Source organism: Lolium perenne, chromosome 7 (assembly GCF_019359855.2).
Source record: "Lolium perenne isolate Kyuss_39 chromosome 7, Kyuss_2.0, whole genome shotgun sequence".
NCBI lineage: Eukaryota > Viridiplantae > Streptophyta > Magnoliopsida > Poales > Poaceae > Lolium > Lolium perenne.
This window is the reverse complement of record NC_067250.2, coordinates 246158014-246185137: the sequence shown is the minus strand read 5'-3', so window position 1 is coordinate 246185137 and position 27124 is coordinate 246158014. Positions and strand designations below refer to the sequence as shown.

Sequence of the window (27124 nt, the reverse complement as noted above, 5' to 3'; positions counted from 1 at the left end):
GAGTCTGGGTGGCGAGGAGGAGTTGGCTTCGTGATCGGTATCTTTGGAGCAGCGGCATGCGAGTGGGGGCGACTACACAGGAGAAGTTCAAAATATTATATTTCAAGGTGAAAATCCAAGGTCTAGCCTTAATTTGTTGTGTCTGGCAATGTCCTTGTTGAAAGCATTGTTTTGAGAGTGAGGATTTTCTTCAGGGTGAAAACCAAATATCTATGATCGGACGACGACAGCGCTGGTGCACTGTTACCTTCTTGGAGGCGTCGCTTTTGGAGAAGCTGAACTTCTGGTGCTGTCATAGTGGTGTTAGTGCTGTTGTTTAAAGGATTAGATCACGGTAGCGGGGATTTTCTTTTTTGGTCTCTTCTTTCTTTTTTGGCTGTGTGCATCCGTAATATCACTAGGGTAGTGCGTTGTTGCAGAGGTTGGGTGTAATTGGTATCTCTGATATTAATATATACTCCCTTCGGTCTTTTTTAATTGACTCAAATTTAGCACAAAGTTGTACTAAATCCGAGTCAATTAAAAGAGACCGGAGGGAGTACTTTTTATCGAAAAATGTATGTTATGTTTCTATCTCTAAAATAGGAAATAAAATTTGTGTCACGCCGTTGGGTCTACCTCGGCCCAAGCATACCAAGGGACGGCACAGCCATATATCTGTCCGCGGCATGACCCAACAAACTAAAACAAAGACATTTCGTGTTCGAAACGGGTCACGCCCCTTAATCAAATGGTTCATAGTTTGTCCTGCAGGGGAATTGGAACAACAATCATGAGGTGATAAACCCCATAAATAAACAGGCTAAAAGCTCTCCACATGTTCCAAATACTATTCTTCTACACCCTTCCCTCCATGATCCAGAGAAAGGACCCTGTGTGGCCTGTGCCTGGCCCCCATGCCCTGTCCGTCCTTTTTAGCTTTGCTACGTATGGGCGATGGCCACTTTCAGTTTTTGGTATGCATTAAACGCCACTGCCCCCTCCTGGGGGTAGGACCCGGCCTGATTCTTGGTGGCTTGCGAGGATAGAGAGAGAGAGGAGGCCCTGAGATCTCTCCTGATCAGTGCCAAGATCACCCGAGGGGCCTGCTTGTTTTCCATCATCCGATCCAAGTGGGCGTCGATCGTCTTCCTCCCTCGTGCTTGTTCCTGAGCATGATAAAACCCCTCCCTGACCTCCTCCAACTGCTCCCTGCTTCGAGAGTACTACTAGTAAAAGGGAGAGATCGCCTCAAGGTCGTCGTCTCAATCCACAGCCCCATTCGTTCGCATTGTAGGCGTTCTATTAGGAAATGGTCTCCTTGCCATTTTAGGTTGCATGTCCTAATTCCAGCTTCTCCTTCTCCCTGTTGATTGCCTCTTCCATTGAAAAGCTTGTTGCTGGCAGCTCATAGGCCGTCGCCCTCGCTAGCTCCTTACTTTCGGGTTCCAATCTCTCCAGGCGACTAGCTAAGAGTGGTTGGTTTGGCTGCTCATAGCTAGGCCGTCGCCGTCGTCGGCGCTTTCTCCATGATTTTGTAAGGTTTGGCTACTGATTCCTAGCTCCTCTATCTTTGGAAAGCTTCGTGAGCTGTGTCCACTTTGTTTTGCCAAGATAGCTTCGCTTCTTGTTTTCTTACTCTTTCGATTGCTGTTTCTTTGTTGGAGTGGAAGATCTCTAGTGCTTGGTACTGTTGATTCTCATGTGCTAGTATTTGCTAGGAGCCTAGGACATGAGAAAGGGAGCTCAAGGGAATGTGGAATGAGCAGGAGGATAAGCACAATTTCTTATGAGAGTGGCTACTGTAACTGAAATGCCCCTAGCCTTTACCCAATTATTCTGGCGCTTTTCTTGTTCAGCCCCCTTTCAAAAATTCAGAACGAACACCCTACTTTACTGCATGCTTTAGGTGACTCTTTTTTTAGATCAGCTATGCTTTAGATGACTGTATTTTTGTGCATTGGCTAGCAGATAGGTGATTTTTTTTTAACTTGCCACAAAATAGGTTAACTTTTTCCTCCTATTATGTGCTCGCCTCATCTATGAAATGGGATTGGCTTTTGTGCAATTTAGTGTGCATTTGTGCTACAATGTGCACAGTAGATTACCTTGCATTTTTCTACTTTGTAGGAGGAACAATCTGCTAACTGTGCCCTGAGCAGCGTTAATGTCAGTAACCAATTATTCGGCTCATACTATATTCCGCTACTGCTTTGTTTCAGGTCTTTTTAAATTAGCGCAAGATTTGGCCTTTGGCGACTTCCAAGCTACCACCGAAGATGTCCAGTAATCCATCTTATCAGCAGCTGGGATTGGAGGCCATGAACACTTGTTTCTTCGGCAGCGGCATGATCAGTTCCGAGGCACCGTTCTTCTACCCGAGCATGGCGCACGATCTGAGCTTCGGCTCCGGTGATCCAGCCGGAGGCGGCGGAGCAGCAGACGTAGCGGCGCATTACACGGCGAATAACGCGATGATCACTTCGCCGGCGAACCAGCTGGTCTGGGCTGCCGCAGCTCCCTCGCAGGACAGCCACCACGCGAGCATGTCGACGGAGGAGATGAACGACGACGCCTACGCCGTCGTCCCTGGCGAGAGATGCAGCACCGTGCACTCCATGCTCCCTCCGGGCGTTGCGGGCTTGCCGGACTTGTTCCAGTACGGCCCGTCAGATGTCACCATTGCCCAGCCGTCAAAGATGGCCAAGCTGATTACCGGAGAGCCACTCTGCAGCAGGCCCTATGCCGGCCCAAGCGCTGCGTCCATCCACGACCCTTATTACCTGACGGCGTTCTCCGCCGGCACCGGCTTTCGGGACCCGCCGGCGAGCGGCCTCTCTCTTGGGCTACGAGCCCAGTCTTCCTCGGTGACCATGGCGAGCCTGCCGGACCTGTCCTCGGAGGTGAGCTGCTCCGGCCTGTCCCACGTGAACAGCGAAGGCTTTGGCTATCAGCAGCCTCAGACCGCGAGGGCTCACCCTGGCACCGGCCTGTTCCAGCTTCCTCCTTACGGCGATGTCGGTGCCGGCGGCGACGAGCTGCGGCACGTGTACCCACAGCTACACTCGAGGCCAGCGCACTTCTCGCAAGTGCTGCCGCGGTCGGGATACGCGCACATTGTCCAGGAGTTGCTGAATGGGTTCGCCAGCTGCCTTCTGAAAGATGTGCCCGAGAATATGGCTGACGATTCAGTCAGTGGCATTGGCAGCGAGGCGAGCCTGTTGCTCTCGTCGAGCTGCTCGGCGAGGACGCCGTCCTCGGTAAGCTCCAACCAGCTCATGCTCACCTCCGACGAGCACCGGCAGGACACCGCGGACGGCGGGAGGTGGACGGAGGCCCAGAGGCTGAGGAACGATCTCCTGGAAATATTACAGCTGGTGAGCTCCTGAATTTCTTCTGGCATGCAGTTCGCACTGTAACTTCTTCAGTAAAATCTGATGGCAGAGCATGATGGGTGCAGATGGATCAAAGGTGCAACCGGTGCTTCGATGACATCCAGACCACGGCGACCAAGTTCAGCAGTATGGTGGCGCATCCAGGCGGCGGCGTCATCGCCGCGCCGCCGTTCGCGCAGCGCGCGGTCTCCGCAATGTACCGGAGGCTCAGGAAGCGGATCACGGGCCTGATCATGGTGTCCGGCCGCGGGGAGCCGTCGTCGTCGTCGTCGCTGGCCGAGAAGGAGCGGAGCTGGGAGTCAGCCTTCATCCAGAAGCACTGGGCGCTGCACCAGCTCCGGCGCGGCGACCAGCAGTCGTGGCGGCCCCAGCGCGGCCTGCCGGAGAAGTCCGTCGCTGTCCTCAAAGCCTGGATGTTCGAGAACTTCCTCCGCCCGTAAGTTTCAGATGCCAACATTTTTCTTTGCTGAACATGAGTGCGTGACATCTCTGTTTACAACTGAAAACTTTACGAGAAAGCACAATCTAATGCCTCGTTTTCAGGTACCCAAAAGACAACGAGAAGGACATGCTGGCAGCGAGGAGCGGCCTGAGCAGGAGCCAGGTACAGTCTCTCAGGGCTTTTCACCATGGATTTCTGTTATTAACTTGGAACAAGAATCCCACATCGTGAGTTGTGAATGTTTCTTTTTCGATCAAAATTTATGAATGTTTCTGAGCTGCTGAAATTTTGCTAGGTCTCCAACTGGTTCATAAACGCGCGCGTGCGCCTCTGGAAGCCGATGATCGAGGAGATGTACGAGGAGCTCAAGAAGAGCTCGGAAGGCAGCAAGATCGAGCATCTGACCAAAGATGTCGTTAGTTAGAACTTAGAAATGGCCGGCTAGGGTTGAAACTAGGCTGAGAGCTTCTGTATAAGCATTGTCTATTGTATAGAAAGTTTCAATCGTTGCAACCCATGAGCATGTCTCTGGCTACTGTTCATCTGACCATTATCTATGGAACATTGTAAATTTTCCAGCCAAGTTGCAAGTAATTAGAAATATTTTGTTCTGTAAGGGCATCTCGAGGCTGCAAGATCTAGACAGACCGAAAGTGTCCATTTGTGTCTATAGAAAATGGGTAAACCCAACGGCTCCAACCAAACTAACTGATCTGTTCATGTCGACACATTTGCGGCCTAAATTTAAGGAAACAATGCTTCGGCGTGGATGCGCATCGGACTGTTTTGCTCTCCGCCCCGACCCTTTCTGAGCCCCCCCCCCCCCTCCCCCCACACACACACACCCAGTCATTGACACAAGATAATAACTAGTTATATATTTTTGGCCAAAATAATCATCTTTGCACAAATGGTTAAATAATCAGATAAACTAACCTATGCTGGCAGTATCTACTTGCCGTCGCATGGCCTACCGTGGTTGAGGCTACTCGTAGTGACGCTGCCTAGTGGTCGTCGGTGTGCCCTAATGGTCTGGCGCCGTCGGCTTGCATAATGGTCCGGCACTATCGGAGCTCAGCCAAGAGAGGGGTAAATCTTGCACTCACCCTGAGCATGGCGGCATGCCATACTTGCCTCTCGGCGGCGCAAGGTCCGCTCCGTGACCGTGAGGGCAACATCGCGGATGCGATGACGCGACTCCTCCATGTGTCGCGCCTGCCCTGCTCTAGAGTGCCATCCCAGTGCACCCTTTATGCCTGCAGGGTCGTTTCCATGTCGGCGTCATAGCAGGTTTGGTCATGTCCCATGACCTCAAACGCCTCAGCCATCGCACTGACCGCCTCCTCCATCTCCCGGATCTCTTGGTCCACATGTGGCTGCTCCCGTCGCCTCGCCACCACCACCTCCTCCTGCGTTGTGTGGTCAACATGTCAGCATTCTTTCTTGATGCATTATTCACAATGGGATCTTAGTTTGGGGCGTAGATGACTACTTCCTAGAAACTATTGCGCCTGATGAAGTTCATACCAGCCATGGCATGGAGATAGGTGACAATAAATCCTAGAAGAACAAGAGGCTGTAGTGGGAAAATGCAATGTGACATGACAAAGGTAACACCACCATATGAGGAGAAGGAGGAGGAGGAGGAGGAGGAGGAGGAGAAGAAGAACAAGCTCCCCGTTGATTCCCCATTGATGAACTCTCCCTTTGGTTACCGCCGTATTGTGATAATAAACTGCCATTCATAATAGCTGCACACTGTGATCATTCGTAGGTATGGAGTACGTTTATGAGCCGTCGTACTATTAGGATGAACTGATTAACTACTAGCCTATTTGTGTGTGATAGTATGGTGAGGACAACAATAGACAGAAGAGATGACTGCAACCGTTACCTAGATGCTACCAAACATCCAACATTGCGTCGCTAAGTGCATATTCAAAGGCCCGATGTATTTTGGACGCCTAAAATGGCTGCACACGTCCGTTCGTGTGTTCCCGCGGATACGAAAATGGTCAGGGTCCGTCTGCGCCAAGGGGTATTGATGTCTACTCACGCTTATTTTCCTGTAGACAGTGTTGGGCCTCCAAGAGCAGAGGTTTGTAGAACAGCAGCAAATTTTCCCTTAAGTGGATCACCCAAGGTTTATCGAACTCAGGGAGGAAGAGGTCAAAGATATCCCTCTCAAGCAACCCTGCAATCACGATACAAGAAGTCTCTTGTGTCCCCAACACACCTAATACACTTGTCAGATGTATAGGTGCACTAGTTCGGCGAAGAGATAGTGAAATACAAGTGGTATGAATGAATATGAGCAGTAGTAACGACACCAGAAAATAGCTTGCTGCTACAACTGGCGTGTGGTTGATGGTGGTAATATTGCAGGAAGTACAGATGCAGTAGAACGGTAAACAAGCGATGATTGCAGTATTTGGGAACAATGCCTAGGGATCATACTTTCACTAGTGGACACTCTCAACATTGATCACATAATAAAACCACTCTACACTCTATTGTTGGATGATGAACACCATTAATTGTGTAGGACTACAAGAGCACCTCAATGCCGGAGTTAACAAGCTCCACAACATTCGATATTCATATTTAAATAACCTTAGAGTGCATGATAGATCAACACAATTATACCAAGTACTAACATAGCATGCACACTGTCACCATCACACTATGAAAGGAGGAATAGATCACATCAATACCATCAAAGTAATAGTTAACTTCATAATCTACAAGAGATCACAATCATAAACTACGCCAAGTACTACATGATGCACACACTGTCACCATTACATCATGAAGGAGGAATAGAGTACTTTAATATCATCACTAGAGTAGCACATAGATGAATAGTGATACAAAGCTCATATGAATCTCAATCATGTAAGACAGCTCATGAGATCATTGTATTGAAGTACATAGGAGAGAGATTAACCACATAGCTACCGGTACAGCCCTTAGCCTCGATGGAGAACTACTCCCTCCTCATGGGAGACAGCAGCGGTGATGAAGATGGCGGTGGTGTCGATGGAGATGCCTTCCGGGGGCACTTCCCCGTCACGGCGACGTGCCGGAACAGAGACTCCTGTCCCCTAGATCTTGGCTTCGCGATGGCGGCGGCTCTGGAAGGTTTCTCGTACCGTGGCTTATTCGTATCGAAGATTTAGGTCAGGGGGCTTCTTATAGGTGATACGTCTCCGACGTATCGATAATTTCTTATGTTCCATGCCACATTATTGATGTTATCTACATGTTTTATGCACACTTTATGTCATATTCGTGCATTTTCTGGAACTAACCTATTAACAAGATGCCGAAGTGCCAGTTCCTGTTTTCTGCTGTTTTTGGTTTCAGAAATCCTAGTAACGAAATATTCTCGGAATCGGACGAAATCAACGCCCAGGTTCCTATTTTCACCGGAAGCATCCAGAACACCCGAGAGCCGCCAGAGGGGAGCCCTGGGGGCCCCACACCACACCCTGGCGCGGCCAGAGGGGGGGCCGCGCCGCCCTATGGTGTGGGCCCCCCAGAAGCCCTCCTGCGCCGCCTCTTCGCCTATATAAAGCCCCTGGATCAAAAACCCTGATACGATCGACGAAACCCACAGAAACCTTCCAGAGCCGCCGCCATCGCGAAGCCAAGATCTGGGGGACAGGAGTCTCTGTTCCGGCACGCCGCCGGGACGGGGAAGTGCCCCCGGAAGGCTTCTCCATCGACACCGCTGCCATCTCCACCGCCATCTTCATCACCGCTGCTGCTCCCATGAGGAGGGAGTAGTTCTCCATCGAGGCTCGGGGCTGTACCGGTAGCTATGTGGTTCATTGATACGTCTCCAACGTATCTATAATTTCCGATGTTCCATGCTTGTTTTATGACAATACCGACATGTTTTGTTCACACTTTATGTCATTATTATGCGTTTTCCGGAACTAACCTATTGACGAGATGCCGAAAGGCCAGTTGCTGTTTTCTGCTGTTTTTGGTTCCAGAAAGGCTGTTCGGGCAATATTCTCGGAATTGGACGAAATCAACGCCAAACCTCCTATTTTTCCCGGAAGGCTCCAGAACACCGAAGAAGAGTCGGAGAGGAGCCAGGGGGGCCCCACACCATAGGGCCGCGCGGGCCAGGGTCTGGCTGCGCCGGCCTAGGGTGAGGCCACCCTGTCAGCCCTCCTGCGCCGCCTCTTCGCCTATATAACCCCTTTCGACCTAAAAACACAGGACCAATTGACGAAACTCCAGAAAGACTCCAGGGGCGCCGCCACCATCGCGAAACTCCAATTCGGGGGACAGAACTCTGTTCCGGCACCCTGCCGGGACGGGGAAGTGCCCCCGGAAGGCTTCTCCATCGACACCGCTGCCATCTCCACCGCCATCTTCATCACCGCTGCTACTCCCATGAGGAGGGAGTAGTTCTCCATCGAGGCTCGGGGCTGTACCGGTAGCTATGTGGTTAATCTCTCTCCATGTACTTCAATACAATGATCTCATGAGCTGCTTTACATGATTGAGATTCATATGAGTTTTGTATCACAATTCATCTATGTGCTACTCTAGTGATGTTATTAAAGTAGTTCTATTCCTCCTGCACGTGTGTAAAGGTGACTAGTGTGTGCACCGTGTGGTTCTTGTCGTAGGCTATGATCATGATCTCTTGTAGATTATGGAGTTAATTATCATTATGATGGTTTTGATGTGATCTATCTGGTTATGTTGATCTATCTTACACTATAAGGTTACTAAATATGAACAAATTGTGGAGCTTGTTAACTCCGGCATTGAGGGTTCGTGTAATCCTACGCAATGCGTTCATCATCCAACAAAAGTGTAGAGTATGCATTTATCTATTCTGTTATGTGATCAATGTTGAGAGTGTCCACTAGTGAAAGTGTAATCCCTAGGCCTTGTTCCTAAATACTGCTATCACCGCTGCTTGTTTCTTGTTTCTTGCGTTACTACTGCTGCAATACCACCACCATCAACTACACACCATCAAGCTATTTTCTGGCACCGTTGCTACTGCTCATATATATTCATACCACCTGTATTTCACTATCTCTTCGCCGAACTAGTGCACCTATTTGGTGTGTTGGGGACACAAGAGACTTCTTGCTTTGTGGTTGCAGGGTTGCATGAGAGGGATATCTTTGACCTCTTCCTCCCTGAGTTCGATAAACCTTGGGTGATCCACTTAAGGGAAAACTTGCTGCTGTTCTACAAACCTCTGCTCTTGGAGGCCCAACACTGTCTACAGGAAAGGAGGGGGAACGTAGACATCATTCATCTCTCCCATGTACCTCAATAAAATGATCTCATGAGCTGCTTTACATGATTGAGATTCATATGAGTTTGTATCACAATTTATCTATGTGCTACTCTAGCAAAGTTATTAAAGTAGTTCTATTCCTCCTGCACGTGTGTAAAGGTGACAGTGTGTGCACCGTGTTAGTACTTGGTTTATGCTATGATCATGATCTCTTGTAGATTGCGAAGTTAACTATTGCTATGATAATATTGATGTGATCTATCCCTCCTACATATGCATGAAGGTGACAGTGTGCATGCTATGTTAGTACTTGGTTTAGTCTATTGATCTATCTTACACTATAAGGTTACTTAAATATGAACAAATTGTGGAGCTTGTTAACTCCGGCATTGAGGGTTCGTGTAATCCTACGCAATGCGTTCATCATCCAACAAAAGTGTAGAGTATGCATTTATCTGTTCTGTTATGTGATCAATGTTGAGAGTGTCCACTAGTGAAAGTGTAATCCCTAGGCCTTGTTCCTAATACTGCTGCGTTACTACTGCTTGTTTACTGTTTTACTGTGTTACTACTGCTGCAATACTACCACCATCAACTACACGCCAAAGAAGCTATTTTCTCGCACCGTTGCTACTGCTCATATATATTCATACCACCTGTATTTCACTATCTCTTCGCCGAACTAGTGCACCTATTAGGTGTGTTGGGGACACAAGAGACTTCTTGCTTTGTGGTTGCAGGGTTGCATGAGAGGGATATCTTTGACCTCTTCCTCCCTGAGTTCGATAAACCTTGGGTGATCCACTTAAGGGAAAACTTGCTGCTGTTCTACAAACCTTTGCTCTTGGAGGCCCAACACTGTCTACAGGAAATGAGGGGGAACGTAGACATCAAGCTATTTTCTGGCGCCGTTGCTGGGGACCAGAAAGCTACACAACAGGAATTTCCTCCCTCGTCAACCACGCGCCAGTCCTGGACAGCATCAAGTATTTTCTGGCGCCGTTGCCGGGGAGGAAAGGTAAAAGGTACTCACACTCCGGACCTCGGCTACCAAGCTATTTTCCGACGCATTGTAAGTACTCAAAGCTATTTCCTTTAGATCCTACAATTTCAACTTTTTGTTTCTTGTTTACACTAGTAAGGCATAATGGACAACAATGAGCTTTTTACTCTATTTCCTGATTTAAGACATGGATGGTTTGATCCGAAAATTAAAAAACCCATGTAACATGTTAGTATGAACACTTTGAATACCATTGTTGCTAATGATATGGAAAATTCTAAGCTTGGGGAAGCTGGTTTTGATGAGCATGATCTTTTTAGTCCCCCAAGCATTGAGGAGAAAATTTTCTTTGATGATACTTTGCCTCCTATTTATGATGATTATAATGATAGTAGTCTTTTGTTGCCACCTGTTATGGAGGATAAATTTGATTATGATTACAATATGCCTCCTATATTTGATGATAGCTACTTTGTTGAATTTGCTCCCACTATTACTAATAAAATTGATTATGCTTATGTGGAGAGTAATAATTTTATGCATGAGACTCATGATAAGAATGCTTTATGTGATGGTTATATTGTTGAGTTTGCTCATGATGCTACTGAAAGTTATTATGAGAGAGAAAAATATGGTTGTAGAAATTTTCATGTTACTAAAATGCCTCTCTATGTGCTGAAATTTTTGAAGCTACACTTGTTTTATCTTCCTATGCTTGTTACTTTGCTCTTCATGAACTTGTTTATTTACAAGATTCCTATGCATAGGAAGCATGTTAGACTTAAATGTGTTTTGAATTTGCCTCTTGATGCTCTCTTTTGCTTCAAATATTATTTCTTGCGAGTGCATCATTAAAACCGCTGAGCCCATCTTAATGGCTATAAAGAAAGAACTTCTTGGAAGATAACCCATGTGTTATTTTGCTACAGTACTTTGTTTTATATTTGTGTCTTGGAAGTTGTTTACTACTGTAGCAACCTCTCCTTATCTTAGTTTTGTGTTTTGTTGTGCCAAGTGAAGCCTCTAATCGAAGGTTGATACTAGATTTGGATTTCTGCGCAGAAACAGATTTCTATCTGTCACGAATCTGGGCTGTTTTCTCTGTAGAAAAATCAGAAAAATATGCCAATTTACGTGCGTGTTCCTCAGATATGTACGCAACTTTCATTAGTTTTGAGTTTTCTGATCTGAGCAACGGAAGTATTTATTAGAAATTCGTATTTACGGACTGTTCTGTTTTGACAGATTCTGCCTTTTATTTCGCATTGCTTCTTTCGCTGTGTTGGGTGGATTTCTTTGTTCCATTACCTTCCAGTAGCTTTGAGAAATGTCCAGAAGTGTTAAGAATGATTGTGTCACCTCTGAACATGTGAGTTTTTGATTATGTACTAACCCCTCTAATGAAGTTTATGAGAAGTTTGGTGTGAAGGAAGTTTTCAAGGGTCAAGAGAGGAGGATGATATACTATGATCAAGAAGAGTGAAAGCTCTAAGCTTGGGGATGCCCCGGTGGTTCACCCCTGCATATATCAAGAAGACTCAAGCGTCTAAGCTTGGGGATGCCCAAGGCATCCCCTTCTTCATCGACAAATTATCAGGTTCCTTCTCTTGAAACTATATTTTTATTCGGTCACATCTTATGTGCTTTGCTTGGAGCGTCTGTATGTTTCTTATTTTTGTTTATGTTTGAATAAATTGGATTACATCATGCTTGTGTGGGAGAGAGACACGCTCCGCTGTTGCATATGAACACATGTGTTCTTAGCTTTTAGTATTCATGGCGAAGTTTCTTCTTCGTTAATTTGTTATATGGTTGGAATTGGAAAATGATACATGTAGTAATTGCTATTAATGTCTTGGGTAATGTGATACTTGGCAATTGTTGTGCTCATGATTAAGCTCTTGCATCATATGCTTTGCACCCATTAATGAAGAAATACATAGAGCTTGTTAAAATTTGGTTTGCATGAGTGGTTTCTCTAGAGTCTAGATATTTTCTAGTGAGGAGTTTTGAACAACAAGGAAGACGATGTATAGTCTTATAATACTTGTAATATATCTTTTATGTGAGTTTTGCTGTACTAGTTCGTGCTTGTGTTTGCTTCAAACAACCTTGCTAGCCTAAACCATGTATCGAGAGGGAATACTTCTCATGCATCCAAAATCCTTGAGCCAAACAACACTATGCCATTTGTGTCCACCATACCTACCTACTACATGGTATTTCCTGCCATTCCAAAGTAAATTGCTTGAGTGCTACCTTTAAACAATTCAAAATTTATCACCTCTGATTTGTGTCAATGTTTTATAGCTCACGAGGAAGTATGTGGTGTTTATCTTTCAATCTTGTTGGGCAACTTTCACCAATGGACTAGTGGCTTCATCCGCTTATCCAATAATTTTGCAAAAAGAGCTGGCAATGGGATTCTCAGTCCCAAATTAATTAACAAAAATAGACACTCCTCCATGGTATGTGATTGTTGGACGGCACCCGAAGGATTCGGTTAGCCATGGCTTGTGTAAGCAAAGGTTGGGAGGAGTGTCATCATAATAAAACTAAAATAAAAAGGCACTCCTTCATGGTATGAGATTGTTGGCAGGCACCCGAGGATTCGGTTAGCCATGGTTTGTGAAAGAAAGGTTGGAAGGAGTGCCACCCAAAATAAAATAAAATGGGAGCCGCTCTTTGAAGGTTTGTCTGGCAAGGGGGTTAGAGTACCCGCTACCATTCGTTGACAACAACATACACCTCTCAAAACTTTATTTTTATGCTCTCTTTATGTTTTCAAAATAAAAGCTCTAGCACAAATATAGCAATCGATGCTTTCCTCTTTGAAGGACCATTCTTTTACTTTTATGTTGAGTCAGTTCACCTATTTCTCTCCATCCCAAGAAGCAAACACTTGTGTGAACTGTGCATTGATTCCTACATACTTGCATATTGCATTTGTTATATTACTCTATGTTGACAATTATCCATGAGATATACATGTTACAAGTTGAAAGCAACCGCTGAAACTTAATCTTCCATTGTGTTGCTTCAATGCCTTTACTTTGAATTATTGCTTTATGAGTTAACTTTTATGCACGACTTATTGATGCTTGTCTTGAAGTACTACTCATGAAAAGTCTTTGCTTTATGATTCAGTTGTTTACTCATGTCATTACCATTGTTTTGATTGCTGCATTCATTACATATGCTTTACAAATAGTATGATCAAGTTTATGATGGCATGTCACTCCAGAAATTATCTTTGTTATCGTTTTACCTGCTCGGGACGAGCAGAACTAAGCTTGGGGATGCTGATACGTCTCCGACGTATCGATAATTTCTTATGTTCCATGCCACATTATTGATGTTATCTACATGTTTTATGCACACTTTATGTCATATTCATGCATTTTCTGGAACTAACCTATTAACAAGATGCCGAAGTGCCAGTTCCTGTTTTCTGCTGTTTTTGATTTCAGAAATCCTAGTAACGAAATATTCTCGGAATCGGACGAAATCAACGCCCAGGTTCCTATTTTCACCGGAAGCATCCAGAACACCCGAGAGCCGCCAGAGGGGAGCCCTGGGGGCCCCACACCACACCCTGGCGCGGCCAGAGGGGGGGCCGCGCCGCCCTATGGTGTGGGCCCCCCAGAAGCCCTCCTGCGCCGCCTCTTCGCCTATATAAAGCCCCTGGATCGAAAACCCTGATACGATCGACGAAACCCACAGAAACCTTCCAGAGCCGCCGCCATCGCGAAGCCAAGATCTGGGGGACAGGAGTCTCTGTTCCGGCACGCCGCCGGGACGGGGAAGTGCCCCCGGAAGGCTTCTCCATCGACACCGCTGCCATCTCCACCGCCATCTTCATCACCGCTGCTGCTCCCATGAGGAGGGAGTAGTTCTCCATCGAGGCTCGGGGCTGTACCGGTAGCTATGTGGTTCATCTCTCCCATGTACCTCAATAAAATGATCTCATGAGCTGCTTTACATGATTGAGATTCATATGAGTTTGTATCACAATTTATCTATGTGCTACTCTAGCAAAGTTATTAAAGTAGTTCTATTCCTCCTGCACGTGTGTAAAGGTGACACTGTGTGCACCGTGTTAGTACTTGGTTTATGCTATGATCATGATCTCTTGTAGATTGCGAAGTTAACTATTGCTATGATAATATTGATGTGATCTATCCCTCCTACATATGCATGAAGGTGACAGTGTGCATGCTATGTTAGTACTTGGTTTAGTCTATTGATCTATCTTACACTATAAGGTTACTTAAATATGAACAAATTGTGGAGCTTGTTAACTCCGGCATTGAGGGTTCGTGTAATCCTACGCAATGCGTTCATCATCCAACAAAAGTGTAGAGTATGCATTTATCTGTTCTGTTATGTGATCAATGTTGAGAGTGTCCACTAGTGAAAGTGTAATCCCTAGGCCTTGTTCCTAATACTGCTGCGTTACTACTGCTTGTTTACTGTTTTACTGTGTTACTACTGCTGCAATACTACCACCATCAACTACACGCCAGCAAGCTATTTTCTGGCACCGTTGCTACTGCTCATATATATTCATACCACCTGTATTTCACTATCTCTTCGCCGAACTAGTGCACCTATTAGGTGTGTTGGGGACACAAGAGACTTATTGCTTTGTGGTTGCAGGGTTGCATGAGAGGGATATCTTTGACCTCTTCCTCCCTGAGTTCGATAAACCTTGGGTGATCCACTTAAGGGAAAACTTGCTGCTGTTCTACAAACCTCTGCTCTTGGAGGCCCAACACTGTCTACAGGAAAGGAGGGGGAACGTAGACATCAAGCTATTTACTGGCGCCGTTGCCGGGGACCAGAAAGCTACACAACAGGAATTTCCTCCCTCGTCAACCACGCGCCAGTCCTGGACAGCATCAATAGGCAAAGAGGCGGAGTCGGAAGGCTGACGGGGCCACCACACAGTAGGGCGGCGCGCCTGGCTCCTTGGCCGCCCACACATGTGGGCCCCCTGTGGCCCTCATCTGGTCCCTCTCGGGTGTTCTGGAAGCTTCATGGAATTATAAGATGCTGGGCGTTGATTTCGTCTAATTCCGAGAATATTTCCTTACTAGGATTTCTGAAACCAAAAACAGCAGAAAACAGGAACTGGCACTTCGGCATCTCGTCAATAGGTTAGTTCCAGAAAATGCATAATAATGACATAAAGTGTGAACAAAACATGTAGGTATTGTCATAAAACAAGCATGGAACATCAGAAATTATAGATACGTTGGAGACGTATCAGCATCCCCAAGCTTAGTTCCTACTCGTCCTCGAGTAGATAAACGATAAAAGATAATTTCTGAAGTGACATGCTACCAACATAATCTTGATCATACTACTGTAAAGCATATGAGATGGATGAAGTGATTCAAAGCAATGATAAAGACAATGATTAAACAACTGAATCATATAGCAAAGATTTTTCATGAATAGTACTTTCAAGACAAGCATCAATAAGTCTTGCATAAGAGTTAACTCATAAAGCAATAGATTCTTAGTAAGGGCATTGAAATAACACAAAGGAAGATATAAGTTTCAGCGGTTGCTTTCAACTTTCAACATACATATCTCATGGATAATTGTCAAGATAAAGTAATATAATAAGTGCAATAGGTAAACATGTAAGAATCAATGCACAGTTAACACAAGTGTTTGCTTCTAAGACAGAAAGAAATAGGTAAACTGACTCAACATAAAAGTAAAAGAAAGGCCCTTCGCAGAGGGAAGCATTGATTGCTATATTTGTGCTAGAGCTTTTATTTTGAAAACATAGAAAGAGCATAAAAGTAAAGTTTTGAGAGGTGTTTGTTGTTGTCAACGAATGGTAGTGGGCACTCTAACCCCCTTGCGAGACAGACTTTCAAAGAGCGGCTCACATGAAATTTTTATTTTTGGGTGGCACTCCTTCCAACCTTGCTTTCACAAACCATGGCTAACCGAATCCTCGGGTGCCTGCCAACAATCTCATACCATGGAGGAGTGCCTTTTTATTTTAGTTTTATTTAGATGACACTCCTCCTCACCTTTGCTTTCTCAAGCCATGGCTAACCGAATCCTCGGGTGCCGTCCAACAATCACATACCATGGAGGAGTGTCTATTTGTAAATTTATGAAAGTTAATTAATTTGGGGCTGGGAACCCCATTGCCAGCTCTTTTTGCAAAATTATTGGATAAGCGGATGAAGCCACTAGTCCATTGGTGAAAGTTGCCCAACAAGATTGAAAGATAAACACCACATACTTCCTCATGAGCTATAAAACATTGACACAAATAAGAGGTAATAACTTTTAAATTGTTTAAAGATAGCACTCAAGCAATTTACTTTGGGATGGCAGAGAAATACCATGTAGTAGGTAGGTATGGTGGACACAAATGGCATAGTTTTTGGCTCAAGGATTTTGGATGCACGAGAAGTATTCCCTCTCAATACAAGGCTTAGGCTAGCAAGGTTGTTTGAAGAAAACACAAGTATGAACCGGTATAGCAAAACTTACATAAGAACATATTGCAAGCATTATAAGACTCTACACTGTCTTCCTTGTTGTTCAAACCCTTACTAGAAAATATCTAGACCTTAGAGAGACCAATCATGCAAACCAAATTTTAGAAAGCTCTATGTATTTCTTCACTAATAGGTGCAAAGTATATGATGCAAGAGCTTAAACATGAGCACAACAATTGCCAAGTATCACATTATTCAAGATATTATACCATTTACCACATGTAGCATTTTCTGTTTCCAACCTTCGCCACAAACATTAAAAGTAAAGCTAAGAACACATGTGTTCATATGAACAAGCGGAGCGTGTCTCTCTCCCACACAAGTATGAATTTATTCAAACAAAACAAAAATAAAAACAAACAGACGCTCCAAGTAAAGTACATAAGATGTGACGGAATAAAAATATAGTTTCAAGAGAAGAAACCTGATAAATTGTTGATGAAGAAGGGGATGCCTTGGGCATCCCCAAGCTTAGATGCTTGAGTCTTCTTGAAATATGCAGGGATGAACCACGGGGGCATCCCCAAGCTTAGACTTTTCACTCTTCTTGATCATATATCATCCTCCTCTCTTGACCCTTGAAAACTTCCTCCACACCAAACTCGAAACAAACTCATTAGAGGGTTAGTGCATAATCAAAAATTCACATGTTCAGAGGTGACACAATTATTGTTAACACTTCTGGACATAGCTCAAAGCTACTGGAAGTTAATGGAACAAAGAAATCCATCCAACATAGCAAAAGAGGCAATGCGAAATAAAAGGCAGAATCTGTCAAAACAGAACAGTTCGTAAAGACGAATTTTTTAGAGGCACTGTACTTGCTCATATGAAAATGCTCAAATTGAATGAAAGTTGCGTACATATATGAGGATCACGCATGTAAATTGGCAGATTTTTCTGAGTTACCTACAGAGAGCCCTGCCCAAATTCGCGACAGACAGAAATCTGTTTCTGCGCAGTAATCCAAATCTAGTATCAACCTTGCTATCAAAGACTTTACTTGGCACAACAATGCAATAAAATAAAGATAAGGAGAGGTTGCTACAGTAGTAACAACTTCCAAGACTCAAATATAAAACAAAATTGCTGTAGTAAAATAAAAACATGGGTTATCTCCCAAGAAGTGCTTTCTTTATAGCCATTAAGATGGGCTCAGCAAATTAAATGATGCACTCATAAAGATGAGAGTTGAAGCAAAAGAGAGCATCAAGAAGCAAATTCAAAACACATTTTAAGTCTAACCCACTTCCTATGAAAAGGAATCTTGTAAATAAACAAATTCATGAAGCATAATGCAACAAGCATAGAAAGATAAAACAAGTGTAACTTCAAAAATTTCAGCATATAGAGAGGTGTTTTAGTAACATGAAAACTTCTACAACCATATTTTCCTCTCTCATAATAATATCCAGTAGCATCATGAGCAAACTCAACAATATAACTATCACATAAAGCATTCTTATCATGAGTCTCATGCATAAAATTATTACTACTCCCAACATAAGCATAGTCATTCTTATTAATTGTAGTGGGAGCAAATTCAACAAAGTAGCTATCATCAAATATAGGAGGCATATTGTAATAATAATCAAATTCATCCTCCATAACAGGCGGCACCAAAAGACCACTATCATTATAATTATCATAAATAGGAGGCAAAGTATCATCAAAGAAAATTTTCTCCTCAATGCTTGGGGGACTAAAAATATCATGCTCATCAAAACTAGCTTCCCCAAGCTTAGAATTTTCCATATCATTAGCAACAATGGTGTTCAAAGCATTCATACTAATAACATTGCAATTAGCATGTAAATAAGGTTCCATAGGTTTTTCAATTTTTGCAACACACCATTTATGTCTTAACTTAGGAAATAGATTAAAAAGCTCACAGTTGTTTTCCATTATGTCTTACTAGTGTTTCACAAGAAACAAAAAGATGCAATTGCAGGATCTAAAGGAAATAGCTTCGAGCACTTACAACGGCGCCGGAAAATAGCTTAGTAGCCGAGATCCGGAGTGTGAGTACCTTTTACCTTTCCTCCCCGGCAACGGCGCCAGAAAATAGCTTGATGTCTACTCACGCTTCTTTTCCTGTAGACAGTGTTGGGCCTCCAAGAGCAGAGGTTTGTAGAACAGCAGCAAGTTTTCCCTTAAGTGGATCGCCCAAGGTTTATCGAACTCAGGGAGGAAGAGGTCAAAGATATCCCTCTCAAGCAACCCTGCAATCACTATACAAGAAGTCTCTTGTGTCCCCAACACACCTAATACACTTGTCAGATGTATAGGTGCACTAGTTCGGCGAAGAGATAGTGAAATACAAGTGGTATGAATGAATATGAGCAGTAGTAATGGCACCAGAAAATAGCTTGCTGCTACAACTGGCGTGTGGTTGATGGTGGTAATATTGCAGCAAGTACAGATGTAGTAGAACAGTAAACAAGTGATGATTGCAGTATTTGGGAATAAGGCCTAGGGATCATACTTTCACTAGTGGACACTCTCAACATTGATCACATAATAAAACCACTCTACACTCTATTGTTGGATGATGAACACCATTAATTGTGTAGGGCTACAAGAGCACCTCAATGCCGGAGTTAACAAGCTCCACAACATTCGATATTCATATTTAAATAACCTTAGAGTGCATCATAGATCAATACAATTATACCAAGTACTAACATAGAATGCACACTGTCACCATCACACTATGAAAGGAGGAATAGATCACATCAATACCATCATAGTAATAGTTAACTTCATAATCTACAAGAGATCACAATCATAAACTACGCCAAGTACTACATGATGCACACACTGTCACCATTACATCATGAAGGAGGAATAGAGTACTTTAATAACATCACTAGAGTAGCACATAGATGAATAGTGATACAAAGCTCATATGAATCTCAATCATGTAAGACAGCTCATGAGATCATTGTATTGAAGTACATAGGAGAGAGATTAACCACATAGCTACCGGTACAGCCCTTAGCCTCGATGGAGAACTACTCCCTCCTCATCGGAGACAGCAGCAGTGATGAAGATGGCGGTGGTGTCGATGGAGATGCCTTCCGGGGGCACTTCCCCGTCCCGGCGGCGTGCCGAAACAGAGACTCATGTCCCCCAGATCTTGGCTTCGCGATGGCGGCGGCTCTGGAAGGTTTCTCATACCGTGGCTTATTCGTATCGAAGATTTAGGTCAGGGGGCTTCTTATAGGCGAAGAGGCAGAGTCGGAAGGCTGACGGGGCCACCACACAGTAGGGCGGCGCGCCTGGCTCCTTGGCCGCCCACACGTGTGGGCCCCCTGTGGCCCTCCTCTGGTCCCTCTCGGGTGTTCTGGAAGCTTCATGGAATTATAAGATGCTGGGCGTTGATTTCGTCCAATTCCGAGAATATTTCCTTACTAGGATTTCTGAAACTAAAAACAGCAGAAAACTGGAACTGGCACTTCGGCATCTTGTTAATAGGTTAGTTCCAGAAAATGCATAATAATGACATAAAGTGTGAACAAAACATGTAGGTATTGTCATAAAACAAGCATGGAACATCACAAATTATAGATACGTTGGATACGTATCAGGTATCCCTAGCGGGCTGACGCATTTTGTCCGCCCGTGCCTTTTTTTAAATCTCCCAAAAAATATAAAAAAGTAAATTCCACCAAAATATGACCGTCGTATTGGCTCAATTTAGTTCTCAAATATAAGTCCATTAGATTGTGCACGTGGTACGGCACAAAATGTAGTTCAAAAGGGGCACAACATGGCTATGATCAACAAATATAGTTCGCAAGGAGGCCATGGTGCTTGACATGGGCGCGGTAGATCACGCGTCTCGCGCGCAGATTTCAGCGTGCTTCTTCAGGAACCATGCCCTGGTGTCCATCCTTCTGGCCTCGGCGTCAAGCCTTTTGGCCTCAACGTCCGCCCTTTTAGTCTCGACATCAATCATTTGGACCTCAATGGCCTCTTTGGTGATGTTGAAGTAGATGGCAGTAGAGGCTTCTTTTTCCAGGCGCCTATTCTCGTCCCTTTTAACCTCGGAGACTTAACAATCAGCCATGATATTCTCCAAGGCTTGGATCAACGCAAGGGATGATGCCTCCTGGGCAAGATCGGCCTTGCTAGCCTTATGTACTCGGGGATGAGGTGGAGGACATTCTGCCCAGAATCATCGTCTTCACCATCGATGACTGATACGTCTCCAACGTATCGATAATTTCTTATGTTCCATGCTACTTTATTGATGATACCTACATGTTTTATGCATACTTTATGTCATATTTATGTATTTTCCGGCACTAACCTATTAACAAGATGCCGAAGAGCCAGTTGCTGTTTTCTGCTGTTTTTGGTTTCAGAAATCCTAGTAAGGGAATATTCTCGGAATTGGTCGAAATCAACGCCCAGGATCTTATTTTTCCACGAAGCTTCCAGAAGTCCGGGGAGGAAACGAAGTGGGGCGACGAGGCGCCCACACAACAGGGCGGCGCGGCCCAAGCCTTGGCCGCGCCGGCCTGGCGTGTGGGGCCCTCGTGGCGCTCCCTGACCTACCTCCTCCGCCTACTTAAGCCTTCATCGATAATAACTCCAGTACCGAGAGCCACGATACGGAAAACCTTCCAGAGACGCCGCCGCCGCCAATCCCATCTCGGGGGATTCAGGAGATCACCTCCGGCACCCTGCCGGAGAGAGGAATCATCTCCCGGAGGACTCTTCACCGCCATGGTCGCCTCCGGAGTGATGTGTGAGTAGTTCACCCCTGGACTATGGGTCCATAGCAGTAGCTAGATGGTCGTCATCTCCTAATTGTGCTATCATTGTTGGATCTTGTGAGCTGCCTAACATGATCAAGATCATCTATCTGTAATGCTACATGTTGTGTTTGTTGGGATCCGATGAATAGTGAATGCTATGTTATGTTGATTATCAATTTATTATCTATGTGTTGTTTATGATCTTGCATGCTCTCCGTTACTAGTAGAGGCTCTGGCCAAGTTTTTGCTTGTAACTCCAAGAGGGAGTATTTATGCTCGATAGTGGGTTCATGTCTCCATTAAATCTGGGGGAGTGACAGAAACCTCTAAGGTTGTGGATGTGCTGTTGCCACTAGGGATAAAACATCAATGCTATATCTAAGGATGTATTCATTGATTACATTACGCACCATATTTAATGCAATTGTCTGTTGTTTACAACTTAATACTAGAGGGGGTTCGGATGATAACCTGAAGGTGGACTTTTTAGGAATAGATGCATGCTGGATAGCGGTCTATGTACTTTGTCGTAATGCCCAATTAAATCTCACAATACTCATCATAACATGTATGTGCATGGTCATGCCCTCTTTATTTGTCAATTGCCCAACTGTAATTTGTTCACCCAAAATGCTTATTCTTATGGGAGAGACACCTCTAGTGAACTGTGGACCCCGGTCCATTCTTTTACATCTAATACAATCAACCGCAATACTCGTTCTACTGTTCTCTGCAAACAATCATCATCCACACTATACATCTAATCCTTTGTTACAGCAAGCCGGTGAGATTGACAACCTCACTGTTACGTTGGGACAAAGTACTTTGGTTGTGTTGTGCAGGTTCCACGTTGGCGCCGGAATCCCTGGTGTTGCGCCGCACTACACTCCGCCGCCATCAACCTTCAACGTGCTTCTTGGCTCCTACTGGTTCGATAAACCTTGGTTTCTTACTGAGGGAAAACTTGCCGCTGTACGCATCACACCTTCCTCTTGGGGTTCCCAACGGTCGCGTGCTGTACGCGTATCAAGACTGTTTTCTGGCGCCATTGCCGGGGAGATCAAGACACGCTGCAAGGGGAGTCTCCACCTCCAATCTCTTTACTTTGTTTTTGTCTTGCTTTACTTTTTATTTACTACTTTGTTTGCTGCATTATATCAAAACACACAAAAATTAGTTGCTAGCTTTACTTTATTTACTGTCTTGTTTGCAATCTCCATATTAAAAAACACAAAAAAATTAGTTACATGCATTTACCTTACTTATTTCATCATGTTTCCTCCTAAGTTTATTCTTAAAGATGTACCGGTAGGCGAGGGTCTATCCTTGGGAAAGATAGTATAGAATTTTTTTTCACTAATATTAGTACGGTTGAAGATTTTGAAGATAGACACTTGGTAGAACTTGCTCCTACTTATGAAATTGCTGCTGCTTCTTTAGTACACATGTTAGAAGCTAGATTTGTTAACCTCAACCCCGTAATGCAGCAAATATTTCTTACACTAGGTGATATGGAAGAAGGAGAAAAGAAAGATTTTGTCCTAGAAACCCTTCTTAAAGAATTTGGTGATGTAGCAAGAGAAGCTAGAAAGGTCTTTACTAAATATAATATGCTTGGCTCTTATACAAACTTTGCTAGCACCCTTGAAAAGATGGAAAAAGATAGACAAAAGTACACTAATAAAGTTAATTATGAGGGGGATATTAAAACATCAATACGTTGCAAGCTCTTGAGAATGTGCGAGGCACTAGAAAAGAATTTTGATTGGATTGTTCCTGAAAATTTGTTTGATGAGAGTAGCAAGCCTAAGGGTAATGAAAAGGGAGCCTCTGAAACTTACATAGATAAGATACAATGCATAGTTGAGAAAACTCCAAACCCCGCTGTAGATGCATCATCCCTTGATAATACTTGATATACACTTTCTGCGCCTAGCTGAAAGGCGTTAAAGAAAAGCGCTTATGGGAGACAACCCATGATTTTACTACTGCACTTTTATTTTATATTTGAGTCTTGGAAGTTGTTACTACTGTAGAAACCTCTCCTTATCTTAGTTTTGTTGCATTGTTGTGCCAAGTAAAGTCTTTGATAGTAAGGTTCATACTAGATTTGGATTACTGCGTGGAAATAGATTTCTTTGCTGTCACGAATCTGGGCCTAATTCTCTGTAGGTAACTCAGAAAATTCTGCCAATTTACGTGAGTGATCCTCAGATATGTACGCAACTTTCATTAAATTTGAGCATTTTCATTTGAGCAAGTCTGGTGCCTCTTAGAAATTCATCTTTACGGACTGTTCTGTTTTGACAGATTCTGCCTTTTATTTCGCATTGCCTATTTTGCTATGTTTGATGGATTTTTCTATTTCTTTAACTTTCAGTAGCTTTGTGCAATGTCCAGAAGTGTTAAGAATGATTATTTCACCTCTGAACATGTGAATTTTGATTATGCACTAACCCTCTAATGAGTTGTTTTGAGTTTGGTGTGGAGGAAGTTTTCAAGGATCAAGAGAGGAGGATGATACAATATGATCAAGGAGAGTGAAAGCTCTAAGCTTGGGGATGCCCCGGTGGTTCACCCCTGCATATTTCAACAAGACTCAAGCGTCTAAGCTTGGGGATGCCCAAGGCATCCCCTTCTTCATCGACAACATTATCAGGTTCCTCTAGTGAAACTATATTTTTATTCCATCACATCTTATGCACTTTGCTTGGAGCGTCTGTTTGTTTTTGTTTTTGTTTTGTTTGAATAAAGTTGGATCCTAGAATTCATTGTGTGGGAGAGAGACACGCTCCGCTGTTGCATATGGACAAATATGTCCTTAGGCTTTACTCATAATGTTCATGGCGAAGGTTGAATCTGCTTCGTTAAATTGTTATATGGTTGGAAACGGGAAATGCTACATGTAGTAATTGGAATAATAACTTGGATAATGTGATACTTGGCAATTGTTGTGCTCATGTTTAAGCTCTTGCATCATATACTTTGCACCTATTAGTGAAGAAATACATAGAGCTTGCTAAAATTTGGTTTGTATGATTGGTCTCTCTAAGGTCTAGATATTTTCTATTAAGGGTCGAACAACAAGGAAGACGGTGTAGAGTCTTATAATGCTTACAATATGTCTTTTATGTGAGTTTTGCTGTACCGGTTCATACTTGTGTTTGTTTCAAATAACCTTGCTAGCCTAAGCCTTGTATTGAGAGGGAATACTTCTCGTGCATCCAAAATCCTTGAGCCAAACACTATGCCACTTGTGTCCACCATACCTACCTACTACATGGTATTTCTCCGCCATTCCAAAGTAAATTGCTTGAGTGCTACCTTTAAATTTCCATTCTTTGTCTTTGCAATATATAGCTCATGGGACAAATAGCCTAAAAACTATTGTGGTATTGAATATGTACTTATGCATCTTATCTCTTATAAGTTGCTTGTTGAGCGATAACCATGTTCCTGGGGACGCCATCAACTACCCTTTGTTGAATATCATGTGAGTTGCTATGCATGTTCGTCTTGTCTTAAGTAAGGGTGATTTACCATGAGTTGAATGGTTTGAGTATGCATATTGTTAGAGAAGAACATTGGGTCGCTAACTAAAGCCATGATCCATGGTGGAAGTTTCAGTTTTGGACAACAATCCTCAATCTCTTATGAGAATATTATTTGTTGCTAAATGCTTATGCATTAAAGAGGAGTCCATCATCTGTTGTCTATGTTGTCCCGGTATGGATGTCTAAGCTGAGAATAATCAAAAGCGAGAAATCCAATGCGAGCTTTCTCCTTAGACCTTTGTACAGGCGGCATAGAGGTACCCCTTTGTGATACTTGGTTAAAACATATGTATTGCGATGATAATCCAGGTAATCCGAGCTAATTAGGACAAGGTGCGGGCACTATTGGTAATCTATGCATGAGGCTTGCAACTTGTAGGATTTAATTTACATAATACATATGCTTTATTACTACCGTTGACAAAATTGTTTCTTGTTTTCAAAATAAAATCTCTAGCACAAACATAGCAATCAATGCTTCCCTCTACGAAGGGCCTTTCTTCTACTTTTATGTTGAGTCAGTTCACCCACTTCCTTCTATCTCAAGAAGCAAACACTTGTGTTAACTGTGCATTGATTCCTACATACTTGCATATTGCACTTATTATAAATGTTGACAACTATCCATGAGATATACATGTTACAAGTTGAAAGCAACCGCTGAAACTTAATCTTCCTTTGTGTTGCTTCAATGCCTTTACTATGAATTTATTGCTTTATGAGTTAACTCTTATGCAAGACTTATTGATGCTTGTCTTGAAAGTACTATTCATGAAAAGTCTTTGCTATATGATTCATTTGTTTACTCATTGCATTACCATTGCTTCGAATCGCTGCATTCATTACATGTGCTTACAATAGTATTGATCAAGATTATGATGGCATGTCACTTCAGAAATTATCTTTGTTATCGTTTACCTACTCGGGACGAGTAGGAACTAAGCTTGGGGATGCTGATACGTCTCCAACGTATCGATAATTTCTTATGTTCCATGCTACTTTATTGATGATACCTACATGTTTTATGCATACTTTATGTCGTATTTATGCATTTTCCGGCACTAACCTATTAACAAGATGCCGAAGAGCCAGTTGTTGTTTTCTGCTGTTTTTGATTTCAGAAATCCTAGTAAGGAAATATTCTCGGAATTGGACGAAATCAACGCTCAGGATCTTATTTTTCCACGAAGCTTCCAGAAGTCCGGGGAGGAAACAAAGTGGGGCGACGAGGCGCCCACACAACAGGGCGGCGCGGCCCAAGCCCTGGCCGCGCCGGCCTGGCGTGTGGGGCCCTCGTGGCGCCCCCTGACCTACCTCCTCCGCCTACTTAAGCCTTCGTCGATAATAACTCCAGTACCGAGAGCCACGATACGGAAAACCTTCCAGAGACGCCGCCGCCGCCAATCCCATCTCAGGGGATTCAGGAGATCACCTCCGGCACCCTGCCGGAGAGGGGAATCATCTCCCGGAGGACTCTTCACCGCCATGGTCGCCTCCGGAGTGTTGTGTGAGTAGTTCACCCCTGGACTATGGGTCCATAGCAGTAGCTAGATGGTCGTCTTCTCCTAATTGTGCTATCATTGTTGGATCTTGTGAGCTGCCTAACATGATCAAGATCATCTATCTGTAATACTACATGTTGTGTTTGTTGGGATCCGATGAATAGTGAATGCTATGCTATGTTGATTATCAATTTATTATCTATGTGTTGTTTATGATCTTGCATGCTCTCCGTTACTAGTAGAGGCTCTGGCCAAGTTTTTGCTTGTAACTCCAAGAGGGAGTATTTATGCTCGATAGTGGGTTCATGTCTCCATTAAATCTGGGGGAGTGACAGAAACCTCTAAGGTTGTGGATGTGCTGTTGCCACTAGGGATAAAACATCAATGCTATGTCTAAGGATGTATTCGTTGATTACATTACGCACCATACTTAATGCAATTGTCTGTTGTTTACAACTTAATACTGGAGGGGGTTCGGATGATAACCTGAAGGTGGACTTTTTAGGAATAGATGCATGCTGGATAGCGGTCTATGTACTTTGTCGTAATGCCCAATTAAATCTCACAATACTCATCATAACATGTATGTGCATGGTCATGCCCTCTTTATTTGTCAATTGACCAACTGTAATTTGTTCACCCAACATGCTTATTCTTATGGGAGAGACACCT

General features: G+C 43.8%; 1 protein-coding gene across 3 annotated transcripts; it reads left to right on the top strand.

The window, feature by feature from the left end:
- The first annotated feature begins 951 nt into the window (after positions 1–951).
- On the top strand, positions 952–4432 carry LOC127313173 (BEL1-like homeodomain protein 2). 3 transcript variants are annotated; one of them, XM_051343726.2, is made up of 6 exons: positions 952–1521; positions 2202–2882; positions 2979–3356; positions 3440–3810; positions 3918–3978; positions 4112–4432. In XM_051343726.2, the coding sequence occupies exons 2-6, from the start codon at positions 2259–2261 to the stop codon at positions 4238–4240; spliced, it is 1563 nt and encodes a 520-aa protein (XP_051199686.1). In that variant the 5' UTR covers positions 952–1521; positions 2202–2258; the 3' UTR covers positions 4241–4432. The 3 variants fall into 3 exon arrangements, with proteins under 3 accessions (XP_051199686.1, XP_051199685.1, XP_051199684.1); XM_051343725.2 differs by having other exon boundaries at positions 953–1516; positions 2202–3356; XM_051343724.2 differs by having other exon boundaries at positions 953–1521; positions 2202–3356.
- The last annotated feature ends 22692 nt before the right edge of the window (positions 4433–27124 follow it).